Consider the following 26,862-nt stretch of genomic DNA (forward strand, 5'->3'; position numbering starts at 1 on the left):
ACATAAACCAAAAGGAAATGCTGGCAGTGATACATGCAATCGAGGCCTTCAAACTCTTTCTGCATCAAGGCCACCTGCTAATAAGGACAGACAACACCACAGTTATGTGGTACATAAACAAGCAAGGAGGCACCCATTCTTCCCTCTTTGCAGACTGGCAATGAATCTATGGGAACTTTCCTTGAAACTCAATATAGAGCTGCAATCCCAGTTTGTGCCAGGAAAAGACAATATACTGGCGGACAGCTTAAGCAGAAATATCATGGATGCACACGAATGGATGCTGCACCCAGACATCTTCCTACAGATAACACAATCATGGGGGAGGCCAGACATAGATCTTTTTGCCTCCCCCCACAATCATCAGCTGAAGAAATTCTGCTCAAGGACATACCACCCACAAGCATGGAAAGTGGACGCCCTCTCTTTCAGCTGGAGAACTCTAACAGTGTATGTATTTCCACCTCTCCCATTAATGACCAAGGTTTTACTGAAGATCAGGACAGAGCAGCCAAAAGTGATTCTGATAGCTCCGGACTGGCCAAGACAGCACTGGTACCCACTGTTAAAGAGCCTGTCACGCACAAAACCATGGCCTCTTCCTCTATGGCCACTTCTACTGACACAGCACAATTACAAAACTCTGCATTCCAACCTGAAAACCTTGCAACTAACAGCCTGGAAAATACCTTGACTCCTCCTCAGGACAAGCTATCCCAGAGAGTGAAAGATATTATTATGGAAGCTCACAGCCTTCCACAAGAAAGGCATATTCAGCAAAATGGAAAAGATTTCACATTTGGAACACCACAAAGGGCCTAGATGCGACCGTGATGAACATGGCACATATCCTGGAATACTTGGCAGAAATGTTCCACAATGGTCTGTCTTACTCTTCCATTAAAATTCATGCTTCAGCAATTTCAGCAGAGTACAATACTGATCCACCTGTCTTCTCTCATCCTCTCCTAAGACAGTTTCTAAGAGGAATCAAAAACATCAATCCTCCAAGGAAACCACCTCTACCTACTTGGGACCTTAACTTCGTGTGGGAAAAACTAACACTGCCTCCCTTTGAACCAGCAGCATCTACAGAACTACAGTTCCTGTCTTGGAAGACTGCTTTCCTTCTGGCCATAACCTCAGCAAGAAGAGTATCTGAGTTACAGGCCCTTATGGCAGTGCAGCCATTCCTTATTTTTCATCAGGACAGAGTTTCATTGAGAACCAATCCTACATTTATGCCAAAGGTAGTATCCAGGGTTTCATTAAATCAAGCTATTCACTTGCCTACCTTCTTTCCAAATCCACAAAACAAAGGGGAGAAACTTAAGCACACCCTGGACATACACAGACAGTTGCGCTACTACTTGGACAGAACTAAAGGTTACAGAAAAACTGACCAGCTGTTGGTAGCATATGCTGCTGGTACACAAGGAAAAGCAATTTCCACAGACAATTTCAAAATGGATAGGGAATTGCATTCATTTTTGTTACTCCTTTCATGGAAAAACTGTGCCAGCTAACATTAGACCTCATTCCATGCGAGCCACAGCCACCTCCACAGCCTTCTTGAGAGGGGTGGCTACCAAGGACATTTTAGAAGCTGCTACATGGAGCTCCGTGCAAACATTTGCCAAGCATTACAATTTACCCTTATATTCCAGATCCAGAGCAGGCTTTGCTATGGCAGTCCTGCAGGGCATTTTAGCTACACCATCCTTTGCATAGTTCCTCCACCCCCAGATTAGCTATGGTATTCTACCCATATGTGATGACTGCAGATGCATCCTTGAAGGACATAGTACAGTTTTGTACCTACCATAAATGTAGATGTCCGATAGGTATGCATCTGCAGTCAGGTTTACCCTCCCTCCTTCCTCTCTGTGGTATCTCTTGGGTACTTACCCCTCTTATAGCTAGCTGGGGGAATCTATTATGGTGTATTTGTTTTTATATTATTGTGCATGTTTGGATTTTTAAATGCATCCCTCCAAATTTAGCCTTCCTTAGAGGGCACCTGGCATCTGGGGCAAGAAAAACTGAGGAAGATGGCGTCGGCTGATGCTTTTATACCCCAGGCGCTCTGACGTCGGGGAAAGTGCGACATCAGCCAACGCTGGACCCAGACTTTGGAATCCGGCCGACCGAAGGGCTGCCTGAGGCAGGACAAACCCATATGTGATGACTGCAGATGCATACCTATCGGACATCTACATTTATGGTAGGTACAAAACTGTACTTTTGGTCCTTCCGTCCTCTTCCTTTTTATTTTTCTGTTGCCCCACTGCTGGACAGTGGAGTTTTCTTTTACATTCTTATCTCCTTCTGTTCCCCTTCCTGAATCCACATGTTGTTCTGCAGTTGTTCTTCCTAGGGCACTTCATTTCTGTGGATTACGCATCCATATATCATATATGTAGTTTACGCCTTGCTCATAGGACATACTTCTGATGTACGATGCCATGAAGGTCTAGAGACCTTGGTAGGCTGACCGGATGTTAAGCTATCCTCAGCAGGATATGCCAAGTTTAATGAATACTGCAACAGTGAAAAGTAGGACATCTACTGTTATGGTAAGATCTTACACAACTGTACTATCCTTTGGTCTAAGGAGGGAAGAGCTGATTTCATTGCTGGCTTCATGGGTGCCCTCATTGCGGATGTGTGTTGCATTCTCTTGGTCATTGTTTCATACATTCCTCCAGCATTTTCTGCTCCATTTGTGATTCCAGGATTCAGGCCTCCTTTGGTACATCACTGTTTACAAACTGCTTTTTCATGTTGACTACCCTCAAGCTCCTTCCACCATGCATGTTTGTGCCTACCCCATTTACCAGAAAATATAAAGATATATTTGCTTGACTGAAAGGGAATGCTGCAGTAGCTCCCATTTGAGGAAGAAACCATCCCGACTCAATTATGTTCGGACTGTTTGTGATATCCCTTGAATATCACTCGATATGATAAGAACATATCTGTTATATCTACATCAGGGATGCTCCCCAGTGGTCACAGGCCCCCCTTTTGCTTGAATGACCCCTTCATCAAGCAGTAGATGCTGCAGTTTTCTATGTCAGTTGGGCAAATCCTAACTTTCTGCTGCATTGTCTTGTGATATCACTGCATTTGCAGGCCAAATACCCCCCCCCCCCAACCAAGTCAGAGATGTTCTGAGAATAAACACAAGACTTGGAAGAAGAAATGAACCCTTTTACAAACCTACTGATGAAAGTGAAAATTCTTCTCAGACATCAACAGGTGCAGTAGGGAATGTGTGTTGTCTGTTTGAATATAAAGTGTGGGTATTTGCATGGGTAGATATTTTATTTTATATTGTGTGCATATGTATATGTATCACATGGCAGAAAGGCTTTCAGTCTGTCTTTTGAACACATTACTGTGTGCTTCTACTCATCCCTTTACAATGTTTTAGTAACTGACTACATTTAGTATTCAATGCATTTTTTTTTTTTTTGTAGGGCATTACTGTATTTCTGGACATATGATACCTGAATATCGCTACTGTGTATTGCTGCATGTGTACTGTTTGTTAAACTTTGTAGCTTTACACTTTTTCCATGGGCTTCCTTTGTTAGTGGGCTTTGTTCATGAAGAAATTCCCATTTAAAAAAAAATAAATAAATAAACTGTCAAACATATGTTTTCACTAGCGAAGGCTTGTCTCTTGTTCTGAGCCCTTCCTCACTTTGCCTGCTTGATTGGCTACATTTAATGTGTTCTTAAGTGTCTGAGCTTTTGGCAGAACCACCTTACAGCCTTTTTCTGGTTGTAATCAGTGGGTTGAGCACAGCTGTTTTGTGCAGTTTGGCCCTCCCTAAGACCTCTCTTAATTATATTCTGCATTGAAACCTGCCATGTAAAACCCATTCTTAAAATGGAAACTTGCATTTGATTTGGAGTCCTTAATTGTACCTTACTTGTAGTCAGTAGTCTAGTCAGATATTGTTTGTTGTGGTAAACTCTTTTTTTAGCTAGTAACTTACTTCAGATGAATTTCTTATCTGCAATCCCTTTGTAAACATTTAACTTATTTTATTTTTCCTAGCCTCACTCTGACGATCAGACCTACATCCCAGCTCTCCTGGGTTACTAGTTGATTCCCACCTGGGGCAAGAGCCAGCAGCCCATTGTGTCCCTTCAGTGAGCAAGAGCATTTCTTGCATCTTCAATGTGATTAGGGGTTTATGTGGTTCTTACGTCCTCATTGTGGTTAGGGGTTATGTTGTTTTTAACATCCTTAGTGTGGTTAGGGGTTTATATGTTTCTTGCATCATTTGTGGTAGGGTGTTATGTGGTTCTTACATCCTCAGTGTGGTTTAGGGATCTATGTTGTTCTTACATCCTCGGTGTGGTTTGGGGTCTACGGGGTTCTTACATCCTTGGTGTGGTTAGGGGTTTATGTGGTTCTTAAATCCTCTGTGTGGTTATACGGTTCTTACTTCCTCTGTGAGGTTAGGGGTATATGCTTTTATGTCTCTGCACTCCCCTGTGGTGTTTATGCTTTTAGTTTTCTACACTCCCCTGCTATGTTTATGATTTTACACTAAAATTTGCACTATGGTTTGTATGCTGTCTCCCATACACACATTTCTCCTTTTGTGGTACTGTGTGCCACATATGCAAATGCAGTCTTCACAATCTTCCCTCACACACCAACAATGGGCCCCTTTCGACTGATGTTGGAGAGCCAATATCTGTTGCTCATTTGTGTGTGTGTCTGTGTGTGTGTGTGTGTCCAATGCCAGATCCTCCAACACCCAAGCTGTTAATTAATCTCAGGTCATCCAAGTTAATGTAAGGACTTAATCATTGTAAGCCATGGAGTTAACTATAACAATGTTATGTTGTCCTATCTCACCTTCATTCTTGCTGGTTGGGTTTGGATCCGAGCTAATACTAAAGCTTGAGAGCTTCTACTGGCTTGAGGCTATACCCTATCCCATCATGCTTAGGGAAGATAACCCAGATCTCATTTGCTGCTAAACTAGATCGGGTGCTTCTCACTAGGCTCAGGCTAAGTGAAATACTTTTTTGGATATTATCTGCTTATATATATTTTATATATATACTGTTGTTTTTGCTAATTGAAAGTGGTATTAGGTCTCATCTGTGGTGAATACCTAAGTTTGCTGCTCGTGGGTTTGTTGTGACTGGCCGTCGCTTACAACTCCCTATCCCGTCTTTAAAACTTGCTTTACCTTGAACGAATGAACCCGTTTAAGTTAGAGGGTTTGTTTTTCTTTCTCCTTTCTGTCTGTTGTTGAGCCCGTTTAAATTAGAGGGCATCTCTTTCCTTCTATCCCTTCCTAAGAGGTTTTGTCGTTTAAGTTAGAGACGTCTCCTCTATCCATTTTTCTCTCCCCTACTTGATTGTAAAAAAATATATATATATATATAGTAATAAAAAGTAGAGTGTGGTGTGTGTTGATAGCTTGTTGTTCTTTACTAGCCTTGTTATCGTTATCTTTAACAGTCTCCTAGGGCAGTGTTCATTGTTTTTGCTGTGGTTGTTCTTTACTAGCCTTGTTATCTTTATCTTTAACAGTCTCCTAGGGCAGTGTTCATTGTTTTTGCTGTGGTTGCTCTTTACTAGCCTTGTTATCTTTATCTTTAACAGTCTCCTACGGCAGTGTCCATTGTTTTTGCTGTGGTTGCTCTTTACTAGCCTTGTTATCTTTATCTTTAACAGTCTCCTACGGCAGTGTTCATTGTTTTTGCTGTGGTTGTTCTTTACTAGTCTTGTTATCTTTATCTTTAACAGTCTCCTAGGGCAGTGTTCATTGTTTTTGCTGTGGTTGTTCTTTACTAGCCTTGTTATCTTTATCTTTAACAGTCTCCTAGGGCAGTGTTCATTGTTTTTGCTGTGGTTGTTCTTTACTAGCCTTGTTATCTTTATCTTTAACAGTCTCCTACGGCAGTGTTCATTGTTTTTGCTGTGGTTGTTCTTTACTAGCCTTGTTATCTTTATCTTTAACAGTCTCCTAGGGAAGTGTTCATTGTTTTTGCTGTGGTTGTTCTTTACTAGCCTTGTTATCTTTATCTTTAACAGTCTCCTAGGGCAGTGTTCATTGTTTTTGCTGTGGTTGTTCTTTACTAGCCTTGTTATCTTTATCTTTAACAGTCTCCTAGGGCAGTGTTCATTGTTTTTGCTGTGGTTGTTCTTTACTAGCCTTGTTATCTTTATCTTTAACAGTCTCCTAGGGCAGTGTTCATTGTTTTTGCTGTGGTTGTTCTTTACTAGCCTTGTTATCTTTATCTTTAACAGTCTCCTAGGGCAGTGTTCATTGTTTTTGCTGTGGTTGTTCTTTACTAGCCTTGTTATCTTTATATTTAACAGTCTCCTAGGGCAGTGTTCATTGTTTTTGCTGTGGTTGTTCTTTACTAGCCTTGTTATCTTTATCTTTAACAGTCTCCTAGGGCAGTGTTCATTGTTTTTGCTGTGGTTGTTCTTTACTAGCCTTGTTATCTTTATCTTTAACAGTCTCCTAGGGCAGTGTTCATTGTTTTTGCTGTGGTTGTTCTTTACTAGCCTTGTTATCTTTATCTTTAACAGTCTCCTAGGGCAGTGTTCAGTGTTTTTGCTGTGGTTGTTCTTTACTAGCCTTGTTATCTTTATCTTTAACAGTCTCCTAGGGCAGTGTTCATTGTTTTTGCTGTGGTTGTTCTTTACTAGCCTTGTTATCTTTATCTTTAACAGTCTCCTAGGGCAGTGTTCATTGTTTTTGCTGTGGTTTTTCACAATGTCCAAGGAAGGAAAAGAGGTGAAGCAGTCAGGCTTCAAAAAATATGACTCCTGTTCTCAGAAAATGTCTTTAACCAACAGGCACACTAGTTGTATCTACTGTTTAGGTGCAGTACACCTCTAAGTCTCATGATCTGTCTGTCATGGGTTCAGTTCTAGGGTACTGAGGAACATAGAAGCAAACTCATGATCAAGGGATTGCTTCCTTTTGCTGAGGCACTAGAAGGGAACCAGTCCTCTTCCAAAGCATCTCAATGCCCTAAGTCTGACAAATCAACAAAAAGAGCTTCTTCTATGGCTCCTGCTTCTCAGCTGGCTAAAAAGCTTTCTAAAGATACTACTTTGGATCCGAAGGCTTTCAGGCCCGAAAAGACTTCTCCTTCGGTTCCACCCGTTTTGTTGAAACTGACTAAGAGCAATATACGGAGCCAGTCCCCAACCTTGGAGCCAGTCTCCTCAGTTCCCCAGTCACCTATTTTACAGTCTGTGGCTGGTAGTGTGAAATCACCGGTCCCATCCTCTCGATCATCCAGGAGTTTATCAGATGATGACGTGGAGCTGGTGGTCAAGAGGTTGCTTCAGACTCCGGCTCTAGCCAAAATCCTTTTGAGTCCAGCCCCAAAGGAATTGGAACCAACTTCTGCTACTGCCTGTTCTTCTATTCCTCCTCTGACCTGAGTGGTTTTGGAACCGGAGTGCTTGGATGTGTTTGTGGTGGAACCGCCGGGTCCGAAACTCATTCCAGGGTTTTCGGTCCCGATTTCTGTTCTGATCTCTTTACTATCATCTTCGGTCGAAGGGTCTGGAAGTGGATTTCCCACCATTGGGTCCGGGGAGGAGAGTTGGATCAGACCTTTGTCGGATCCAAATCTACCTCTCTGGGCATCGGTGCGGGTGTGCTCGGCACCTACATCGGCCTTGGAGCCCACCTCCTTGGTGCGAGAGGAGTTTCCTGGCTCATTGGAGCCAGAGGTTTCCTCGGACCCAGGTCATGGTGCCTTCAACATGATGAGGAGTGTGCTGTCACCCACGATGGCTCCACCCTTGGATCCAAGTACTCTTCCCCCTTAGGTGCCGATGTCTGCCTCTCTACAATTCCTCCCCCAGGCATAGAGAACTGATACCCCAGGATACCCCATTGGGTGAGTCCCTCTCTTCTGAAACCTCCCTAGAGAATCCCTGTGGGGAGGTCCCTCGGAAGAGAACATGTAAGAGGAAACATCTAGACTCCCCTGAGGAGTCTGTCACTTCAGATACGGACTTGGATAATTCAGAAAGGGTCCCTACGGTCACCCTCTGAAGATGTCTCTTTCTCAGACATCCTAGAGATTCTGAAGCAGAGAGGTGGCTGGAAGACTCACACCCTTTCTGAAGAGGAGTCCGTATACCTGGAGGCATTTAGTTCTCGATCCTCCATCTCATGGATGTCTCCACCCTTCGACCAGCTCCTCAACGTTATTAGTCGAAAGGCATGGGGCTCTACAGAATCCATTGAACCTGTTCCAGGGAGACCCAACAAATTCGTAATAGCTCCATCAGACAGAGAAGTTTTAACCAAAGATGTCCCAGTGGATGCTATGGTGGTGATGGCGGCCACCAAAAAAGAGTTAAATGAGACTTCTGCATCTGTCCATCCACCAAATAAGGAGTCTCAAACAATGGGCAGGTATGGGAAGCATATGTTCTCGGCGGCGGCTTTTACACTCAGAGCACTGAACATATTTGACCCATTTTAGAGAGATCTCCTGAAGGAGCTGGGTGATACCCTGCATGGCTCCACAGCTGGAGGGGGTCCAGCCAAGGTGATCGCCCAGCTTGCTGCCTTAAATTCAGTAGTCAACTCCTCTATGTGGCTCATTTCCTATGCAGCTGATGGTGTGAGTAGGGCACCTGGTACAGGAATTGCTCTGAGGAGGCATTCCTGGATGTGCCTTTGCGAGTTCGCTGAGCCCTTCAAGTCTTCCTTCACTAATGCCACTTTTGATGCCTCATCCTTGTTCGGGCCAAAGGTTAAAGAGACTCTGACCAGGTGCGAACAAGAAGGCAAGACTCTGTCTGCTATGGGAGTATGTTTTTCCCTCCCTACCAGGCCTTACCCCAAAGGCCAGAAGGGCGGAAAAATGTGATTCTGTAAGTCTCAAAGAGCTTTGCCTGACGCACATGGTGAATCTTCCCCCAGAGGCAGAGGGGGAAATAACAGTGGAAGACGCTGACCTTGTGGCAGAGGGGGTCAGCAAAATCAGAGCGACAGAGATACACTCTCTAGCAGACCCTTCCAGCGCTTCTGAAAGGAGGCCCACCTGTCCACCTCTGGAGGCATTCGGGGGCAAACTATCACTGTACCCAAAAGCCTGGCTAAATATCACTCAAGACGAATGGGTACAGTCAATAATATCCATGGGGGTACAACATACCCTTCTGCACCCCATCCCCAAAGGCAAGATTAGTCCCAGACATTCCACCCAGTCAAAGGGACCAGGCAACCATAGAGGTACAAAAGTTACTAAGAAAAAGAGTCATCCAAGAAGTCCCTGCAGACCAAACTGGATCCAGAACTTACTCAAGGTTCTTTTTAGTTCCAAAAAAAACTGGGGACTGGAGACCCATCTTGGATCACAGCAGGCTGAACAACTCAGTAAAAAAAAAAAATCAAAGTTCCGGATGGTGACACTGCAGTCTATACTTCTCTTTCTGGGAAACGACAATTGGATGTGCTCAATCGATCTCCAGGATGCGTACTGCCATATAAAAATGGACAGATGATCCAGGAGACATCTACACTTCCAGCTGCAAGCCAGTCATTACCAATTCAGAACTCTGCACTTTGGTGTCACTACAGCCCCCAGAGTGTTCTCCAAATGCATGGCAGTAGTCACGGCTCACCTGAGGCGTCTAGGATTCCAGGTGTTTCCGTACTTAGACAACTGGGTCCTGACCGCCACCACTGAGCATCTACTAACCAAGGCAAGAGACACCACTGTTCATCTTTGCTCAGACCTGGGCATTACCATAAATTTTGAAAAGTCTGCCTTGTTGCCATCACAGTATATTACGTTTATAGGAGCAGACTTAAACACAAAAGACATGGTTCAAAACTGCCTCGCAACAGGGTACAGACACTGCGACATCAAGCAGCCATCTTGCTCTCAAAAAAGACAGTCCAGGCAAAGCTGGTTCTAAAGGTCTTGGGCACTATGGCAGCTGTTATAACATTAGTCCCTCTGGCACGTCTACATATGAGAGTCCTGCAGTGGCTTCTCTTCACTCAATGGTCCATGCAGGAGTTACCCATGTCCCACAAGATCTTCCTTACAGACTCCTGTAAGAAAGACCTGCATTGGTGGCTTCATTCCACACAGGTAACTCTAGGCAGGCCATTCACTCTCCCCCAACCAGTAGCCACAGTGATCACAGGCACTTCCCAGATGGGGGTGGGGGAATTATCTGGGAAAGACTGTCCAAGGAACTTGGCAGGAACACAAGTACCACTTGCACATCCGTGTTCTAGAGATGAAAGCGGTGCTTCTGGCATTGCAGGCATTCCAGGACTGTCTTCCACCAGGTACGATTGCAATACAGACAGACAATATGTCGATGGTGTGGTATATCAACAAGGCGGAAACAGATCCTACCCCCTATGTCAAGAGGCTGAAAGAGTATGGCAGTGGGCAGTCTGTTAACGTTTTCTGATTGCGATGCATATTCCGAGAAAATCCAGCGTGATAGCAGACAAATTGAGCAGAGCAATTCTAATGCCTCATGAGTGGTCCCTAAATCAGGAAACTGGGAACCAGATTTTTCGCAAATAGGGCCAGCCTTGCTACCACCTGTTTGCCACGTCCATGAACACCAAATGCAGCAGCTACCTTGCCTTAATCCCCCCGCCGGGGGAGTCACCAAGGGATGCACTTGTTCATGATTGGCCCCCAGGACTCCTTTCTGCATTTCCTCCATTCCATTTAATCCCCAAAGAGCTACAGAAAGCCAAATCGTTGAGTTGCAGATCAATACTCATCACTCCATACTGGCCTTCTCAGATCCGGTTTCCTTTCCTATGGCCCCATCTTCGAGAAGAGCCGTGGACTCGGGACCAGGTACCAGATCTTTTGACTCATCAGTCAAGAACCCTCCATCCACTATCCAGACCCTCAAACTGACAGCTTGGCTGCAACACTTCCGGTCTTAGCCAGACTTCCAGACATATCCCCTACAGTGAGACACATTCTAGTTTCATCTCATAAGATAACAACTAGAAAGCTTTATGCTAGCAAATGGAAAAGGTCTTCTTGTTGGGCTTCTTAGCAGAAATTTTCAGTGAAGGTGCAGCAGCAGCTACCATACGAGTACAATTAGCCGCCATGTCCAACTACCACATAGGAAACATGGGATCAAAAATAATGTCTCACAGAATATGCAAAGCATTCCTGAGAGGTGTATTCTTACTGAGGCCTCTAATAAGGGAACCACCTACTCCTTGGGATCTCAATTTGGTACTGCCAACTCTGATTCTCCCACCATATTAACCACCTTCCTCTTGCCAACTTAAATTTCTAACCTGGAAAACAGCTTTTTTGGTAGCCATTACTTCAGCTAGGAGGGTTTTGTAACTTCAAGTTCTGTCCATACACCCTCCCTATTTAGTTTCTCACAAAGACAGTCTCTCCCTTAGAGCAAATCCTTCATTCTTTCCCAAAGTATGTTCTGAACTCAATTTAAATCAGTCCATTGTCCTGCCGGTTTTCTTTCCAAACTATGGCAACAAGACAGAATATTCGCTATACCAATTGGACGTCCACAGACAGTTATGCTTCTACTTGCATAGAACAAAGGAATTTAGAAAATCTGACAAGTTATTCATTTCTTTCTCAAATAACGGAAAAGGTGCACCAATAGTAAAAGTTACCTTGTCAAAATGGCTTACTGACAATATTACCCACGCATATAATTCTCAACATAAACAAGTGCCAGGAAAGATTAGAGGCCACTCAACAAGAGCTATGTCAACTTCGACTGCCTTTCGGGCCAGATTACCTATGGATTTAATCTGTGCTGCAGCCACATGGATTAACCCTCATACCTTTATCACTCATTACAAAGTAGATGCAGCTTCCCGGAACAGGGCTTCCTTTGGTTCCACTGTTCTGAAGAGTTTATTCCCATTAGCCACCCAAGAAAGAAGGTGCTAGGGACGCTGTCCCAACCAGCAAGAAGAAGTTATGTACTCTTACCATAACGTTCCATGTTTGTTGTCCATGATCTCGCCTTCATCCTTGCGTCCCACCCTCCTTCTCCCTACATTCTCTCCTGGAGGATCGAGAGGAAATTTTTTTATTGGTGAAAAATTGTGTTCTCTGCTTCCCTTCTTGCCTCTTGAGGCATAGGCTATAGCTTTTACCTTTGGGATTTTTGTATGTAAGCTCAAATGTGTTACCTTTTTGCAAACATGATCTGGGTTATCTTCCCTGAGCCTGATGGGATAGGGTATAGCCTCGAGCCAGTGGAAGCTCTCGAGCTTTAGTAGTAGGCCAAGTCGGAACTGATGCTCGGATCCAAACCCAACCAGCAAGAATGAAGGCGAGATCATGGGCAACAAACATGGAATGTTATGGTGACTACATAACTTCTTATTTCCTAACTGTCCATAAGGATTGAGGAAGGCTTTGATCACTGTAAGCCATGGTGCTAGCTAATGTTTCCTTATTGTCCTTAAGGACTGACTAAGGATTTTATCACTGTACGCTGTGGAGCTAGCTAACATTTCCTTACTGTCTGTAAGGATTGACGAAGGATTTCATCACTGTAAGCTGTGGAGGTAGCTAACATTTCCGTACTGTCTTTAAGGATTGAGTAAGGATTTGATCACTGCAAGCTGTGGAGCTAGCTAACATTTCCTTACTGTCTGTAAGGATTGACGAAGGATTTCATCACTGTAAGCTGTGGAGCTAGCTAACATTTCCTTACTGGAATTAGGGGAACAGAGAATTGACAAAAAGGGGGCTGGAATTTACTGGAGAAAACTGGCAAAGGAACAAAGATACCAAGAAAAAATAATTAGAGAAAGAAAGGTAATAGAATGGTACGAGGCCAAGGATTCATTAGGACTACTAGAGATCACCTTCCCTATCAAGGATTGACATCAGAGTACAGGCAAACAGAAAAAATAGGGGGTCCTAAGCAAAAGATTAGCACTGGTAGAGTTTTAGTAGAATCTAGAACAAAACTGCTGTTAGTTAAGTGATAGTTAGTAGGGCATATAAAATATTGCATGATAACTGTAGGAATCAATCAGAGAAGATTAGAAAGGACTGAGAAGAGAGATTGGATAAGCATTTCACAAAGAAACAGTGAGAGGGTGTAGGTATGGCTCCCAAATGTGCAACAAAGTCTAGAAGATTTAGGATCTTTGCCTGGAAGTGTTTACATAGGTATTTTTATACCCCAACCAGACTGCAAAGAATGTTTCCTGAGGTAGATTGCAAATGTTTGAGGTGTGATGGGGAGGAAAGATGTAACTGGGAACATATTTTTTGGGAATGTAATGGGTTGGCAGACTTTAAAAATTCCCTGCGGACTACTCTGACAGAAATACTGAGTGAGCAAATTGATGAAACTAAGGGAATTATTTTTTAGCTATGATGCATAGTCAAAATTGCCTAAATATAATAAGGACTTGTTGAGTTTAATTCTAATGGCTGCCAAAACAGCAGTTGGAAGAAATGGAAATCGAAGTCTAAACCAACCATACTAGAAGTGGGATCTCTAGTAAAGGACAGGAGCAAATTACATAGGAAAAACGTGAACTGTGGAAACAATATGTGCAGAATAATGTTTTGGAGGAGGAATGAGGTTAAGGGAAGGCAGGGACTGAATGAGCTCTGTAATGTTTGATAGACAATGAATGTATAGAATATTATATGTGATGTATGTTTACAGTTGAAAATATGCCACTATGGTTTGTTTTCATTGATTTATTTGATTTAAATGTATGATTACCTATGTCATAAGTGATAATTCAATAAAGAAAAAATAGGTTGTTATTTAGGGGTATACCTTAACTCCAGCCCTTCTAGGGCATCATGATCAGTGTTTCAGATTTCCACACCACACTGGCAAACATTCAAATTCATTCCTTGTTCTTGACTGCCAGTCCTCATCAGTCTTGGAGGAGCTCTTTATTGGTCTTCCATGGATGATTATATCAGATTCCACTGTTGAAGTTCCTCCCCCAAAGACAGGACTGCTCTTGAATTTGGGTGAAAATATGCTTCTGGTACCAAATGTTTAATAAGAGGATGGAAGATGGATGGTCGGAGTATGAAGTGAAAAAGTGAACTGCTGACTGAGACACCCTAGAAGATTATGATTTAAAGTGGGTGCCAAAGTAATACCCTTTGTATTCTCTGTCCAGCAGAAGTCTATGCAGCCCTGCATTTGTATTGTTTATACTACTGTATTTGCTGTGGTGGCAAAGGAAAATGCTTTTCTGAACCCTCTTCCACAGAAATGGCTGCATGTGCAATTCATTTTGTGGGAGTTTCCCATCAAGACCCTTGGCTAAAGCAACTTGGTCTGCACTGGATGCATTCACTGAATATTATGGCATAGATATTCAGTCGCAGGATAGACTGAGCTTGACAGGATTGTGTCGTAAAGGCTTCGCCTCAGTATCGTTCATTCTCCTTGATCTAACTGCTGAGGTATCCTAACGATTACCGGAGGGAAAACATATTTGGTACATGCTGTATCTCACTTGAAACGGCATCTTAACCAGCATGATTAACTTCTGACCCTCCCTTAATTGTAATTAAGAGGTTTCCTAAGATATTTTGTTTCTTGTGGCAGGAATGCAGTGAAGGCTTGTATGTTCCTTCCAGACTGGAAGGCTTCATGGAACTGACTCAAGAGGGACTGCTGAGAACATTGCATCTGTAAGAGATGGTCCATCCCCCATTCAGGTGCTCAGAAACATCCTCCTGAGAGATGAGTGTTTCTCCACCCCACCTCACCCCCAGTCAGAAGATGGACATATTCTGTCTGTTTGTTTTATGTAAATTATTTTATTTATTTTTAAATGGGGCTCATAAAGAATTGCTGAAAAAAATGGGCATAGGAGAGGCCCTATTGGGGTGGGGAACATTCATGTAAAAATGTCCTGCTGATTGAAGTTTTCATTGATACAGAGTTAAAGTAGGTAGGTGTCTGAGGAGAAGATGAGAAGAGTTGCCCACTTTATTATGCTTATACCTTTGTTGCCATGGTTTCATGATGATGTAAGGTCGCTGTGAATACTAGTGCTAACTATATTTTTTCACACACTACTTCCAGGTGGTGGGAGGGCTTTTAGAAAATAATGGCTTGAAAGCAGACATATGTAACTGACTTTCTGAATTACACACTTTATCTATTTTACAGGTATCACCTGAAATGCTGTATTTACCTCGCAGAATTTGAAATGTTAAATCTTCCCTATACAGTGGAATCCTTTAATAATAGCCCTAAGGAAGGCATGATTAAAGGACTTTGGAAGAACCACAGCCACGAACCAAGGGTAAGTACAGGTTGTTGTATCAACAAAAGTGTGTTAAGTGAGTAGAAATGTAATAAAAAAGTCTTCTGTTCTCCTTCCCAATATCGGTATTTTACTGCATATCATTATTATTATTATTATTGTTAATATTTGTAATTTCTAGAGTCAAAACTTTAGAACCTGTAAGCGAAAGCACATAGATTTCTCAATATTGATGGTGTTCTTATGACATCATTACATTATAACGTTGCTAGTGTCCTGTGCAATTTATTTTTCCATGTCTGTTATCACTGTCTCATTCCTTTTCCTCTTGGAATTTATTCAGAAGTTATGCTTTCTTGACAAAAAATCATGTCAGAAACACAGTAACCCTAAGTAGGGAGATAGCTTTTGAACTGAAAGTGTAGGTAAGCACAGAAACTTTTTCTGACTTCTTATTATGTGACTTAGGAATTCAGCATGTTATGGATGCCTCTCTTCATTCTGCAGTACGGGGGAACATGAGTTTAGCTGTTACTTCAGACCATCCAGGATTATGACAGAAAAGATAATGGAGTAGGCAGTGCCCCCCCCCATCTGTTTTTGTTGCTTTCAGAGGAAAATAAATTGGAATGTTCTTATCTAGTTGAGTTACACCAAGAACTACCCTTAAAGGACAGTTATATTAGATATCAAGTTTTTCTCTTTAAAATTTTTTCCTTAGAGTAACAGGAAAACAACCAAAACAACAAACTAAAAAACTTACTGGAAACTGCCAGAGAATACACAAGTGCGAAGATCTGAAGGAGTCTGTATGCTTTTAGACGAAAGCGCTTATTTGTTTTAATAAACAGTTCATCGTACTTGGCTGTGTATTCTCTGGCAGAGTTTCCAGTAAGTTTTCCGTAGAGTGCCATAGATATGGCAAGTGCGGTTACCCCACCACCACCAGACAGACTCGCACTTTTAGTCTGCCTGTAATTTGAAGTCTTAGTCTGCCTGTAATTTGCAGTCTACCTGTGTGCTGCTTTGGCTCTCCTTGAAATGTCATGTACATCATTTTCAGAAATTGCCTTAGCATCCGTGATATGATGTTACTGTGGCTGTAGGCTTTAGCATTGTGAGTTGTTCACAGATAGCTGGGTCTTGCAGGCGCATCTAACATCAAATCTATATCTGCATATTAGGCAAAGTGATGAGGGGGTGTCTGCATGCAGGTAATGTGTTTAGAAACAATTTATTTGGGCTCTGTTTTAAACTGAAACAAGACAATGCCCACAAACATTTATTTAGGCAATTATAACTAATGCAGAGGACAGCACAGTAGCACAGTGGGGGTAGCATTGTTGTCTCGGAGCAAGAGGTTCTCATATTTGATTCCCATCTGGAGGGCCTTCTGTACAGGGTCTGCATCTTGTTGCTTTTCTCTGGTTAAAGAAGTTCTAATATTTAATTCTCAGCTGGAGGGCCTTCTGTGCAGGGTCCACATTTCCTGTCTCTGCTCATGTCACTTTTCTTTTGGTACTCCTGTTTCTTCCCACATCCCAAACACCATGCATTTGGTGGATTGGCTACTTCATTTTTTACTTGCTTATTAAACTCCATGGATAGCAGCGGATGTTCAGACTGCTGCACGAGTCAGATACAACTCGTAAGCATGGATGAATAGAACTGATGCAAAACCAAAGAAAACCTTTGAGAAAGTGAAAAAATAATAATAAATTTCACATGTGGTGGTGTAGTATTCGCAGCTCCAAAGAATACTGCTTTTCTTGTTAGGTCTACTGTAAGGAAAAAAATCTGGAGAGAAAAACTTGATATTAAGTATAGCTGCCCTTTAAGGCTAGTTCGTGTCGTTGGAGCAACATGAATAAGGATGAGCATTCCTTCCCTCTCCTTTTTCATTTATACCATTTCACTGCTTATGAACTCGTCTTCATTTACTTTTTACATCGTTTGTTTTCAAATGTTTTGCTATTTTTTTCCTGAAAAATTTTACAGATCTTAAATTTGTGGCTCATCTTCAGCACTTTTGTGCACTATATATTTTGCCCTAATCCCCCCACAGGGAGAGTTACTAAGGGATACTTTTTTCCACAATTGGTCCACCACTCCAGATTACTATACGCATATCCCCCAATTCCCATAATTCCAAAGTTCCTTCAGAAAGGTTGAAGACCAAGGTCGTCTTCATTGCCCCCTTTTAGCCTCAACAGATTTGGTTTCCCTTTCTGTGGCCTCACTTAATTCATTAACCTTGGATTCTAGACCCATCTCCAGACCTGCTATCTCACCCAAAGAGCATGACATATACAACACTGAAAATATTGTCCTAACAGTGTGAAGCAGCAATTCACCACAGATGGAATAACAACATCAAACTGAGTGTACTACACTTTATTTCAATGCTTTCGTCTCTTGGACTTCTTCAGAACAAATGAATTATCTTGTTATAAAAAAACATCCATTCACCCATTTTTATAGTCTTTACAATAAAACAGTTAACACATTTGCTCATGTACCAATCATTCAATTTAAAAACAAAATAAAAATACTAACACAGCCTTCTGTCTTTTAAAAAATATTTAATGTTTATGCTGTCATTTAAACCTGGTTTGTTGTCAGCATTCAGTTCAATTTGCCAATGTGTCTTCTCTGTTCAGTACTGTATTTGAAATCACCTCCACTTAAATCTGGATAAACTTGTTCTAAAATGGAAAAATAAACAACTTATTACTAGTTCATTCAATAGAATGTTAAAGCATTATTACTGTCTCTTTTCTTAATAGCATACTGGTGTTCTCTGATTCTCTTTTGTAAGGGTCTGGTTGCCATTCCTATATAGAATGCCAGACAGCCGCTGCGTACACTTATATATACTATTCCGCTACTTTTGCATGTGAACTGTCCTGGGACTTGCAAACTTTTTGGATAACTAGATAAAGAAACAAATGGTCCTTCTAATATATACCAACAGCATCTACATGTGCCACATTTAAACATCCCCTTAGCTTTATTAGTATTTAAACTACTGGGAATGCATTTTGTGTTTTCCTGTTGTAATAAAGTTTTAAGACTGTGCCTGTTTTTATACACAAAATTAGGAACACTGCCAACTGCCTTATATAATTCACTGTTACCTTCCCAAATTTTCCAATTCTTCTGTATTATATTTTAAGTAAGATTACTATCAACCGTCATGTCTAAATTATAAGACAGTTTCCAGTTTTTAACAGAAATACTATTAGAATTGTTACTCTTAATATTTTTCATAAAGCCATGTACAAGTATTGGAGGATATAATTCTTGCCTTTTGGAACTTATTTCTTGTGCTATTTCATCTAACCACTTTTTTCCACAGTCTCTACAAACAAACATGTTAATGATGAATTCCAGTTCCTTCTTAAATGTGCTGTCTTCACTAGTCATCCTGCTTGCGTGAATGAACTGATCTTTTGGAATATTTTTCTTCATGAATGTAGGATGGTTACTTTTGCTATGTAAATAACTATTTGTGACTGTTTTATTTCTATGTATACTGCTGACAAGAATATTTTGTTCATATTTCCATTCCAGATGAACATCCAAAAAGTTAACATACAAACCACATCACCTCTAGTAAATTTTAGAAAATCAAACCTATCATTCAGTACATCTAGAAAATGTGTTAGTGTCATTGTTAACTTCCACAATAAAAAAAACAAGTCATCCACAAATTGCTTAAAATAATGCACCTTAAATTCAGTGCATATATTTTTTAAGACCTACCCATTACTATGTTAGCAAATGAGGGTCAGCAGGAGAACCCATTGCTACCCCCTTGATTTGCTTATAATATTAACCACCAAAAAAGGACAAAAATTGTCTAATAATATTTCAGTTAAATCACATAAAAGATTCACTTTAGCATTACTTAAATCAGTGTTAGCAACACGAAATTGTCTTACATACTCTACTCCCTCATGATGAGGAATGGAAAGTGTATAAGGCAGTTACATCAACAGTCAACATTATATGTTTGCTGGGTTCACAAACAAAATTTCTCAAAAAGTGTTTCATGTTGTCCAAAACGTCCCATGAGTCTTTTACATAAGAATCCAACTTTTGCAGGAGGGGATTGAGAACTGAATCAACAACCAATGAAATTCCTTCAGTAACACTATTGGTTGAAGAAACAATAGGCCTAAAGGGAGGGTTCAAATGATCTTTATGTGCTTTCGGTATCCCAAATAAAGTGCCAATTTTTGGCTTGTCCACAACACAAAAATTATAAACATCAAATCAATATCTTTGTTCAGTAAGCTATCATAAAGAAAACTGTGCATTTCTTAAACTTTCTGTGAATATCAAACAGGTTAACTATCTTGTAGTCCATTTCATTATTTGATAAAGCTAACATACTATTGTTATACCTTTCCTTATTCATTAATACTAATGCCCCCCCCCCCCGTCACTTTTCATAATTCTAATGTGAGCTTGTCTTAATTCACATAGTGCTTTCCTTTCATTGGCACCTAAATTAAAACATTTTTTATGTTGTGTTGCACTATTTAAACAAGTCCTAATCTCCTCTTCACAAACATTCGCAAAAACTCTCAAAGTATTCTGTAAAGCTGGATTATATACTGATGGTTTAACAAATGCAGAATGCTGATTAGGTCGATCATTTAAAATATAATTCAAATTTAATTTGTGAGTATATTTTTTTTAACTCTAAAACAGTATTAATTGTGTTTGCCCTCCTAGCAGGAACAAAATTAAGTCCCAAAGTAAGAACATTCTTATGTGTTTCATTCAAAACAAAATCAGACAAATTTAAAATGTCAAAAAGGTTACTTGGTTGTTGTATTACATGTCCGATGAAGAGTCCAAGGCCGTCTGAGCCCTCGTTCGCATCGGTTTGGGCTTCAATATCTTTAAATCCATCTTGGAAAAAAAAGTTTTTGATCTAACATCAGTTTTTTGTTGTATTCATTGTTGATGTTTTCATGAATTTTGTTCCCGCTGTCTTCTTACCTGTCGTTATCAAAAAAGAGGAACCGGAAGTGACATTTCCTTGATTTAAAATGTTAGTGACTGCTTGATTTCTTTGCAGCCACCTCTCTGTTTGAAAACTTTGTGACTGGTTAACTTGTTTGTCAGTCACTTTATTCCCTTGACCTGCAGTTGAAGTGTCCCTATTTTTGTTATTTAATACAAAATCAGTGTAAGCTGTTTTATTTCTGTAAGCCACAGTGTCTCTATCGATTTTGATATGCTTAAGTGAAATAATTGCAGATTCATGTTGTTCTCTTTCTTTAAGGGATTCAATATAATAAGCATCTTCTAGGAACGTTCAATCTAACTGCTGCTCGATAATTAAGATCTCTTCTTTTAAAGCACTCATTTGTTTGATGTTATTTATTAACAGCTGATATAATGTAAGACCTGCTTCATTAAAGAAGTCGACCAAAGTCCCAAAAAATTCATCTTCAACATTTACATGATTGGGGCATTTAAAGAAGCGAAGCCCTTTTGGGACCATTTGCATTTTTATACAAGTCTCTAAATATTTAATCTGAAGTAGGAACTTCATTTGTCAGCAACCTTTGGGATACGGATCCGATCTCGGATCCGAGCCGGCAACTTCTATCACAGCATAGATCCGAGCTCCTAGCTCCTCCCTTTACCCATAATCCCTTACCAACCCTGAATGACCTCAGATCTAGTTTGCCGCTCTTCAAGCAGCAGCTAGATTCCAGAGCTCTTGGTGTATTCTTGTGAGAAAAGAAAATTTTAATTTCTTTCTTGTACTCTTTTTGAGCGAGTGTTTGTGTGTGTGTTTAGGTGTTCCCTAGCCCTAATTTCACTTCTTTTAGCTTAAATTAGCTAAAAGTTTTTATCTTTATTTCTCCTCCCTGCCCTCGCTGGTCGCAGTGTGTGTGTGTGTGTGTGTGTAGTGTGTAGGGGCCTAACGTGTGCGTTTTCTTTTAGTGATGTCGGAGGCCCCTAAAGCTATTTTTTCGAAATGCACCGAGTGTGGTCACAAGCTTTCACCGGCTGATGGCCACACTCAGTGCGTTAGGTGCCTTGGGGTTGAACACCTCTCCTCGGGTTGCGCGATTTGTGCTGCGTTCAACCCCAGGGCACTTAAGATCGGAGGTCGAAGCTGGTTCTGGCGGGCCTTTTGCCCCCAGACCCGGCTCCGGCCTCCGCTACTTCTGTGACCACTACCCAGTCTTCGGTAGTGGCCACTCCTGCCCCCCTCCCTCCGACCGGGACTCAACCTCCCACTGTGGCTTCGAAGGTGAGGGAGGCCAGGAAAGAGAAGCGGAGGGAGAAGCACCTTAAGCGGCGGGCCGAAGATTCCTCCTCAGCCCCGCCTGCCAAGCGGGCTTCTCCCTCCAGGGTTTCTAGTTTGCCCCCTCCTCAGATCCGATCCCCTTGCTTCTCACCGGGACCCGAGGAGGAGGTGACCCGGTCCCCATCGAGGTCATCGAGGCGGCACTCCAGGCCTGCCTCGGTGGCCTCCTCGAGGTCCACCTTCAGTATGTCGGATGCAGACATGGACCGGATGATGAGGAGGTTCATCCAGGCCCAGATGCAGATGGGAGTGCTCTTGCCTCCCCCCCTCTGGGGGGGAGCTCGACCCCCTTTTTTGCTCCTATCGCTCCTTCTCCGACCTGCCTTCCGGGTTCGGTGCTGTCTGAGCCAAGCCGCGTTGGATCCGGGGGTGGGTCGGAGCCGACAGTGCTAGGCACTTCGGCTCCGACTATTCCCTCGAGTTTGTTGGATCTGATCTCTCAGAGCCGTGGGCCGAGCTTCGGATCCGAGGGACTCGGTGTTCTTTCGGCCCCGTCCCGGTCGGAGCGCGCGGGTCCTTCGGATCCGACAGTCTCTGCCCCGGGTCCGATCCCCGCCTCGGATCCGAGTGGGAGTCGGATCTCGGATCCGTCAGAGAGCGGCTCCCACTCGGCTTTCGCTGTGGTGGAGAGGGTACTGTTGAGTACATCCAGGCCTCCGGTCCTGGCTTCGGCTCCCCCCTGCACACTCCCTCTCAGCTGGTCCTGGCTCCCCTTACCCGGCCTTCGGGGCAGCCTGCTTCAGCGCCTCTAGGTGTTCCATTGGAACAGGATATTGCTGATGAGGACTCCTCGGTCAGCCCCCCCCCCCCCCGAGGAGGTTCCTTGCAAGTCGAAGTGCAAAAGGAGGCACGTGGACTCCCCTGAGTCCCTCACTGAAGATATGGACATGGATGAAGGGGAAGGCTCCCCAAGGTCACCCCCTGAGGATGTCTCCTTTGGAGACATCATGGAAATGCTCAGAATAAGGGGGGGTGGTCTGCCCCACAAGGCTTCCTCCAACGAGTCCGTATTCCTAGAGGCGTTCGAGGCAGGGCCATCTACCTCTTGGGTGTCCCCTCCCCCCGACCTCTTTTATGGATCTTATAGCCACTAGGGCTTGGAGGGAGCCGGACACTGTAGAGCCTGTTCCCAAGCGCCCGGACAAAATCTTGAGCCCCCCCCCCCCCCGTCAGAGAGAACCCATTGGAGCAAAGGTCCCCCTGTGGATGCCATGCTGGTGGCGGCTGCCACCAAGAGAGAGTTGGCTCAGGAGAGCCCCACGGTTCATCTGCCAAGCAAGGAGTCTCATGCAATGGACCGCCTTGGGAAGCAGGCCTTCAGTTCAGCGACCTCCTCCATGAGGGCCATGAACTATATGGCACACGTCATTCGGATGCAGCGGGATCTAATTAAAGAATACGCTGCTTCCCCCCCAGGGTCCATGTCGGAAGGGGACAAGCAACTGTACTCCTCCCGAATGTCCACCCTACGTTCTATTTCCAACACCTCTATGAGGCTTTTGTCTCACACCACTGAGGGAGCCGCTAGAGCAGGCCGAGTCGGGCTGCTCATGAGGAGGCAAGCCTGGCTCCGACATTGTGACTTCTCGAAATCCTTTAAGGCATCATTTGCGAATGCCCCTTTTGATGGTTCTGCTTTGTTTGGCAAAATCGTTCGCAACACCCTTGTCCAGAGCGAGAAAGACGGGAAGATGTTGTTTGCCGTCGGAGTCCGCTTCTCTGCTCCCCAGAGGTCCTTTGCCAAGAACCAAAAGGGTCAGAAGAAGATGTGGTTCCGGAAATCGCATCAATCCCAGTCTGCTCCGGACAACCAGTCCTCTCGTGGCAGAAGAGGACAGGGAGGACATCGTCCTAGAGGCAGAGGGGGTCCCAGGAATTTTGGGTCCAGAGAACCTTTTCTCTGAGAGGCCCACGCAGAACCCTTGAGGGGTTACCAGGCTGCTCCACTCTGGAGGCAGTCGGGGGACATTTTTCGAGGCACCTAGCAATGTGGGAGTCCATAACAACGGATCGCTGGGTGCTTCGTGTTATATCCAGAGGATACCAAATTCCCTTTCTTGTAACCCCCAGAATCAGAAGCCTCCCCGATGTACCACCCAATCAGAGGGAGGTGGCTGCTGCAGAAATTCAGCAGCTCTTACAAAAAAGAGCCATCCAGCCCGTCCCCCCAGATCAGCTCGGATCAGGTTTTTACTTCAGGTTCTTTCTGGTGCCAAAAAAGACGGGGGACGCGAGGCCCATCCTGGACCTCTCTCTCTTGAACCTGGCAGTACCAAAAGTAAAGATGTTAAGTTGTCAATCTCGCCTTCATTCTTGCTTGATGGGTTCGGAGCCGATCCTCGTCTCCGACTCGGCACTTGCTAAGCTCGAGAGTCACTTTTACCATCTCGAGGCAGCCCCATATCCCATTATGCAAGGCGGTAAGTACCCAGATCTCGTTTGCCGCTTCGCTGATGAGGTCCTCCTTTTACCAGCTCCTGGTAAGTGAATTTTTACATTACTATTTTAGCCCCTTTCTTCAAAAAACCTTAAAATTATTAGTTTTAATATAGTTTTAGTCCCTTTCTGACAAAAATTTTTCCCTGTCTCCTTATAACTTTCAGTCAGACTTTCTCCCCTCCCATCCCCCCCCTTGTTAGGGTGTGTGTGTGTGTCTGTTATTGATACTTTTTGATATATTTAATTTAATTTCTTGGACTGGTGTTGTGTGTGTGTTTTATTCACCATGTCTAAGGAAAGGGTCTCAGGCTTTAAGAAGTGTGACTCGTGCTGTCAGAAGATGTCTCTGACAGACGGTCACACTTCTTGCCTTTACTGCCTGGGGCCTCTTCACCTGCAGGACTCCTGTGCTATATGTCATTCTTTTAGCCAGAGAGTCCTGCAGGAAAGAAGAAATAAATTGATTTTGAGGGGCCTTCTTAAGCCGGAGGGCTCTCCGGCTAAGTCGGCTCCATCTAAGACTTCTAAGTCTTCCAAGGCCCAGGCTTCTGTGTCCAAGCCTGTGGCCTCGGCTCCGACTCATTCAGAGTCGAGATCGGCTCCGGCTGGAGCCGATTCTGGGTTACCCAAAGCTTCAGCACCGATGGCGATTCTGGTTCGACCACTTCGGTGTCGGCTCCGATCGGTTCCGACCACCATGTGGCCCAGGCATCGGTGTCGGCTCCGGTCGGCTCCGACACCCTTACTTTTATGGCCGGATCGGCTCCGGCTGGAGCCGATGCATCGAAGCTACCTGTCGGTGCCGATAAGTTGTCGGCTCCGACAGTTTCTGTGGTTTCATCGGCTCCGATGGTTCCTTCGAGGAAGAGGTCTAGGTCCCCTTCCTTGGAGCCAATACTTTCGGCTCCGGCTTCGCCTCTCCTCTCGGAACGGAGCCATCGGAGCCGATCTTCAAGGTCATCCAGGCTTTCTGACCATGATTTAGAGAGAGTGGTCAGTAGATTACTAAAGTCACAGGCACTGGCCCAAATGCTACATAGTCCGTCTCAGCAGACGACTATTAGTCCACACCCCATTGCGGTTCCTCCTTCGACTCTACCCCAGAGTTTGGAGTTGGAGTCTTCGGGAATGGTTACTGCTACGGTTGAGGGACAGATACCCCCTTCTGCTCCTTCAGCCTCTACTCTTATCTCCTCTTAGAGACCTTCCTTAGAGGGATTCGGTGGCCGGGCTTCCCTGGTCTCCTCCGAGGGGGTGAGTGGCATCGGAGCCTCGGCCTTGGTGAGCTCGGCTCCGACATCTGCCTCGGAGCCTTCCCTTTCGGTGGGTCCTGGAGTTCCTAGTTCTTCGGAGCGGGTTCTCTCGGACCTCCCTGGGAGGGGAGCCTTAGAGGTGATGAAGAGTGTGCTGGCCACTGGTCTCAGCCAGCAGTCTGTTCCCTTAGCTCCTCCCTCTATAGTGCCTGTTGACATCTCTGCCACTTCTCTTGCTCCAGGACCCAGAGATCCTCCGCCTCAGGTTTCCCCACTGGGAATATCCCCCTCTTCCGAGGATTCTCCTGATTTGTCGGGAGATCCTCCGCGGAAGAGGACCTGTAAGAGGAAACACGTAGACTCCCCCGAGTCTATCACTTCAGATACTGACTTAGATGAGTCAGAGGGATCCCCAAGATCCCCCTCTGAGGATGTCTCCTTCTCAGACATCCTAGAACTCCTTAGACAGAGGGGAAACTGGCCCACCAACAATCCCTCTGATGATGAGTCGGTATACCTGGAGGTGTTTGGATCTCGGCCCTCCACCTCCTGGGTGTCTCCGCCTTTCGACCCCCTTATGCAGGTTATTGCTCGAAAGGCGTGGGCTGCTCCTGACTCTTTAGAGCCAGTCCCTAGGAGGCCTTCTAAATTTATTACTGCCCCGTCGGACAAGCAATTCCTCACAAAAGGTGTCCCCGCTGATGCCATGGTGGTGGCGACTGCCACCAAGAAGGAACTTGCAGATCCTTCCGTACCTGTCCATCCTCCTAATAAGGACTCTAGGACCATGGATAGGTATGGTAAGCGGATGTTTTCTTCAGCGACCTTTGCTATGCATTCGCTGAACTACCTATGTCACTTCACCAGACTCCAAAGGGATATCCTTAAGGAACTAGGTGAAGTTGTGCAGGATCCTACAGCTGCAGGGGCTCAGGAAAAAATTGCTTTGCAGCTAGGAACCCTTAACTCCATTGCAAACTCCTCCATGCGGCTGATATCTTATGCTGCTGATGGAGCGAGTAGGGCCGCAGGTACAGGTGTGGCTCTTAGACGCCAAGCCTGGATGCGGCTATGTAATTTTGCAGATCCCTTTAAGGCGTCCTTCACAAACTCTCCCTTTGATGGGTCAGCTTTATTTGGCCCTCAAGTGAAGGAAACGTTGACCAGGTGTGAGCAGGACGGCAAAACTCTTTCTGCCGTAGGAGTCCGTTTTTCCACCCCTTCTAGACCTTACCCCAAAGGACAGAAGGGTGGCAAAATGTGGTTCCACAAATCCCAAGGAGTCACGCCGGATTCACGTGGTCAGTTTACCCCTAGAGGCAGAGGGGTAACAACAACAGGCGCGCTCTAGAGGCAGAGGGGTCCACAAAACCAGGGAAACAGAGAGTCTCTCTCTGACAAGCCCTTTCAGCATCCCTGAGATGTTGCCCGGCTGTCCCTCCTTGGAGGCAGTCGGGGGAAGACTATCGCTGTACCCAGAAGCCTGGCGTTCCCTCACTCAAGACAGATGGGTACAGTCGATCATATCCGAGGGTTACAAAATTCCTTTCGAGGA

General features: G+C 44.1%; 1 protein-coding gene across 1 annotated transcript in view; it reads left to right on the forward strand.

Annotated features, from left to right (window-relative positions):
• Positions 1-26,862, forward strand: part of KNTC1 (kinetochore associated 1) — a 3,090,908-nt gene that overhangs the window by 2,447,733 nt on the left and 616,313 nt on the right. The window contains exon 55 of the mRNA XM_044068909.1: positions 15,179-15,314. Coding sequence (XP_043924844.1) covers positions 15,179-15,314 — 136 coding nt within the window. The remainder of the gene's footprint in view (positions 1-15,178; positions 15,315-26,862) is intronic.

Source organism: Protopterus annectens, chromosome 4.part0 (assembly GCF_019279795.1).
Source record: "Protopterus annectens isolate FY-2018-M chromosome 4.part0, PAN1.0, whole genome shotgun sequence".
In the NCBI taxonomy this organism is placed as follows: Eukaryota; Metazoa; Chordata; order Ceratodontiformes; family Protopteridae; genus Protopterus; species Protopterus annectens.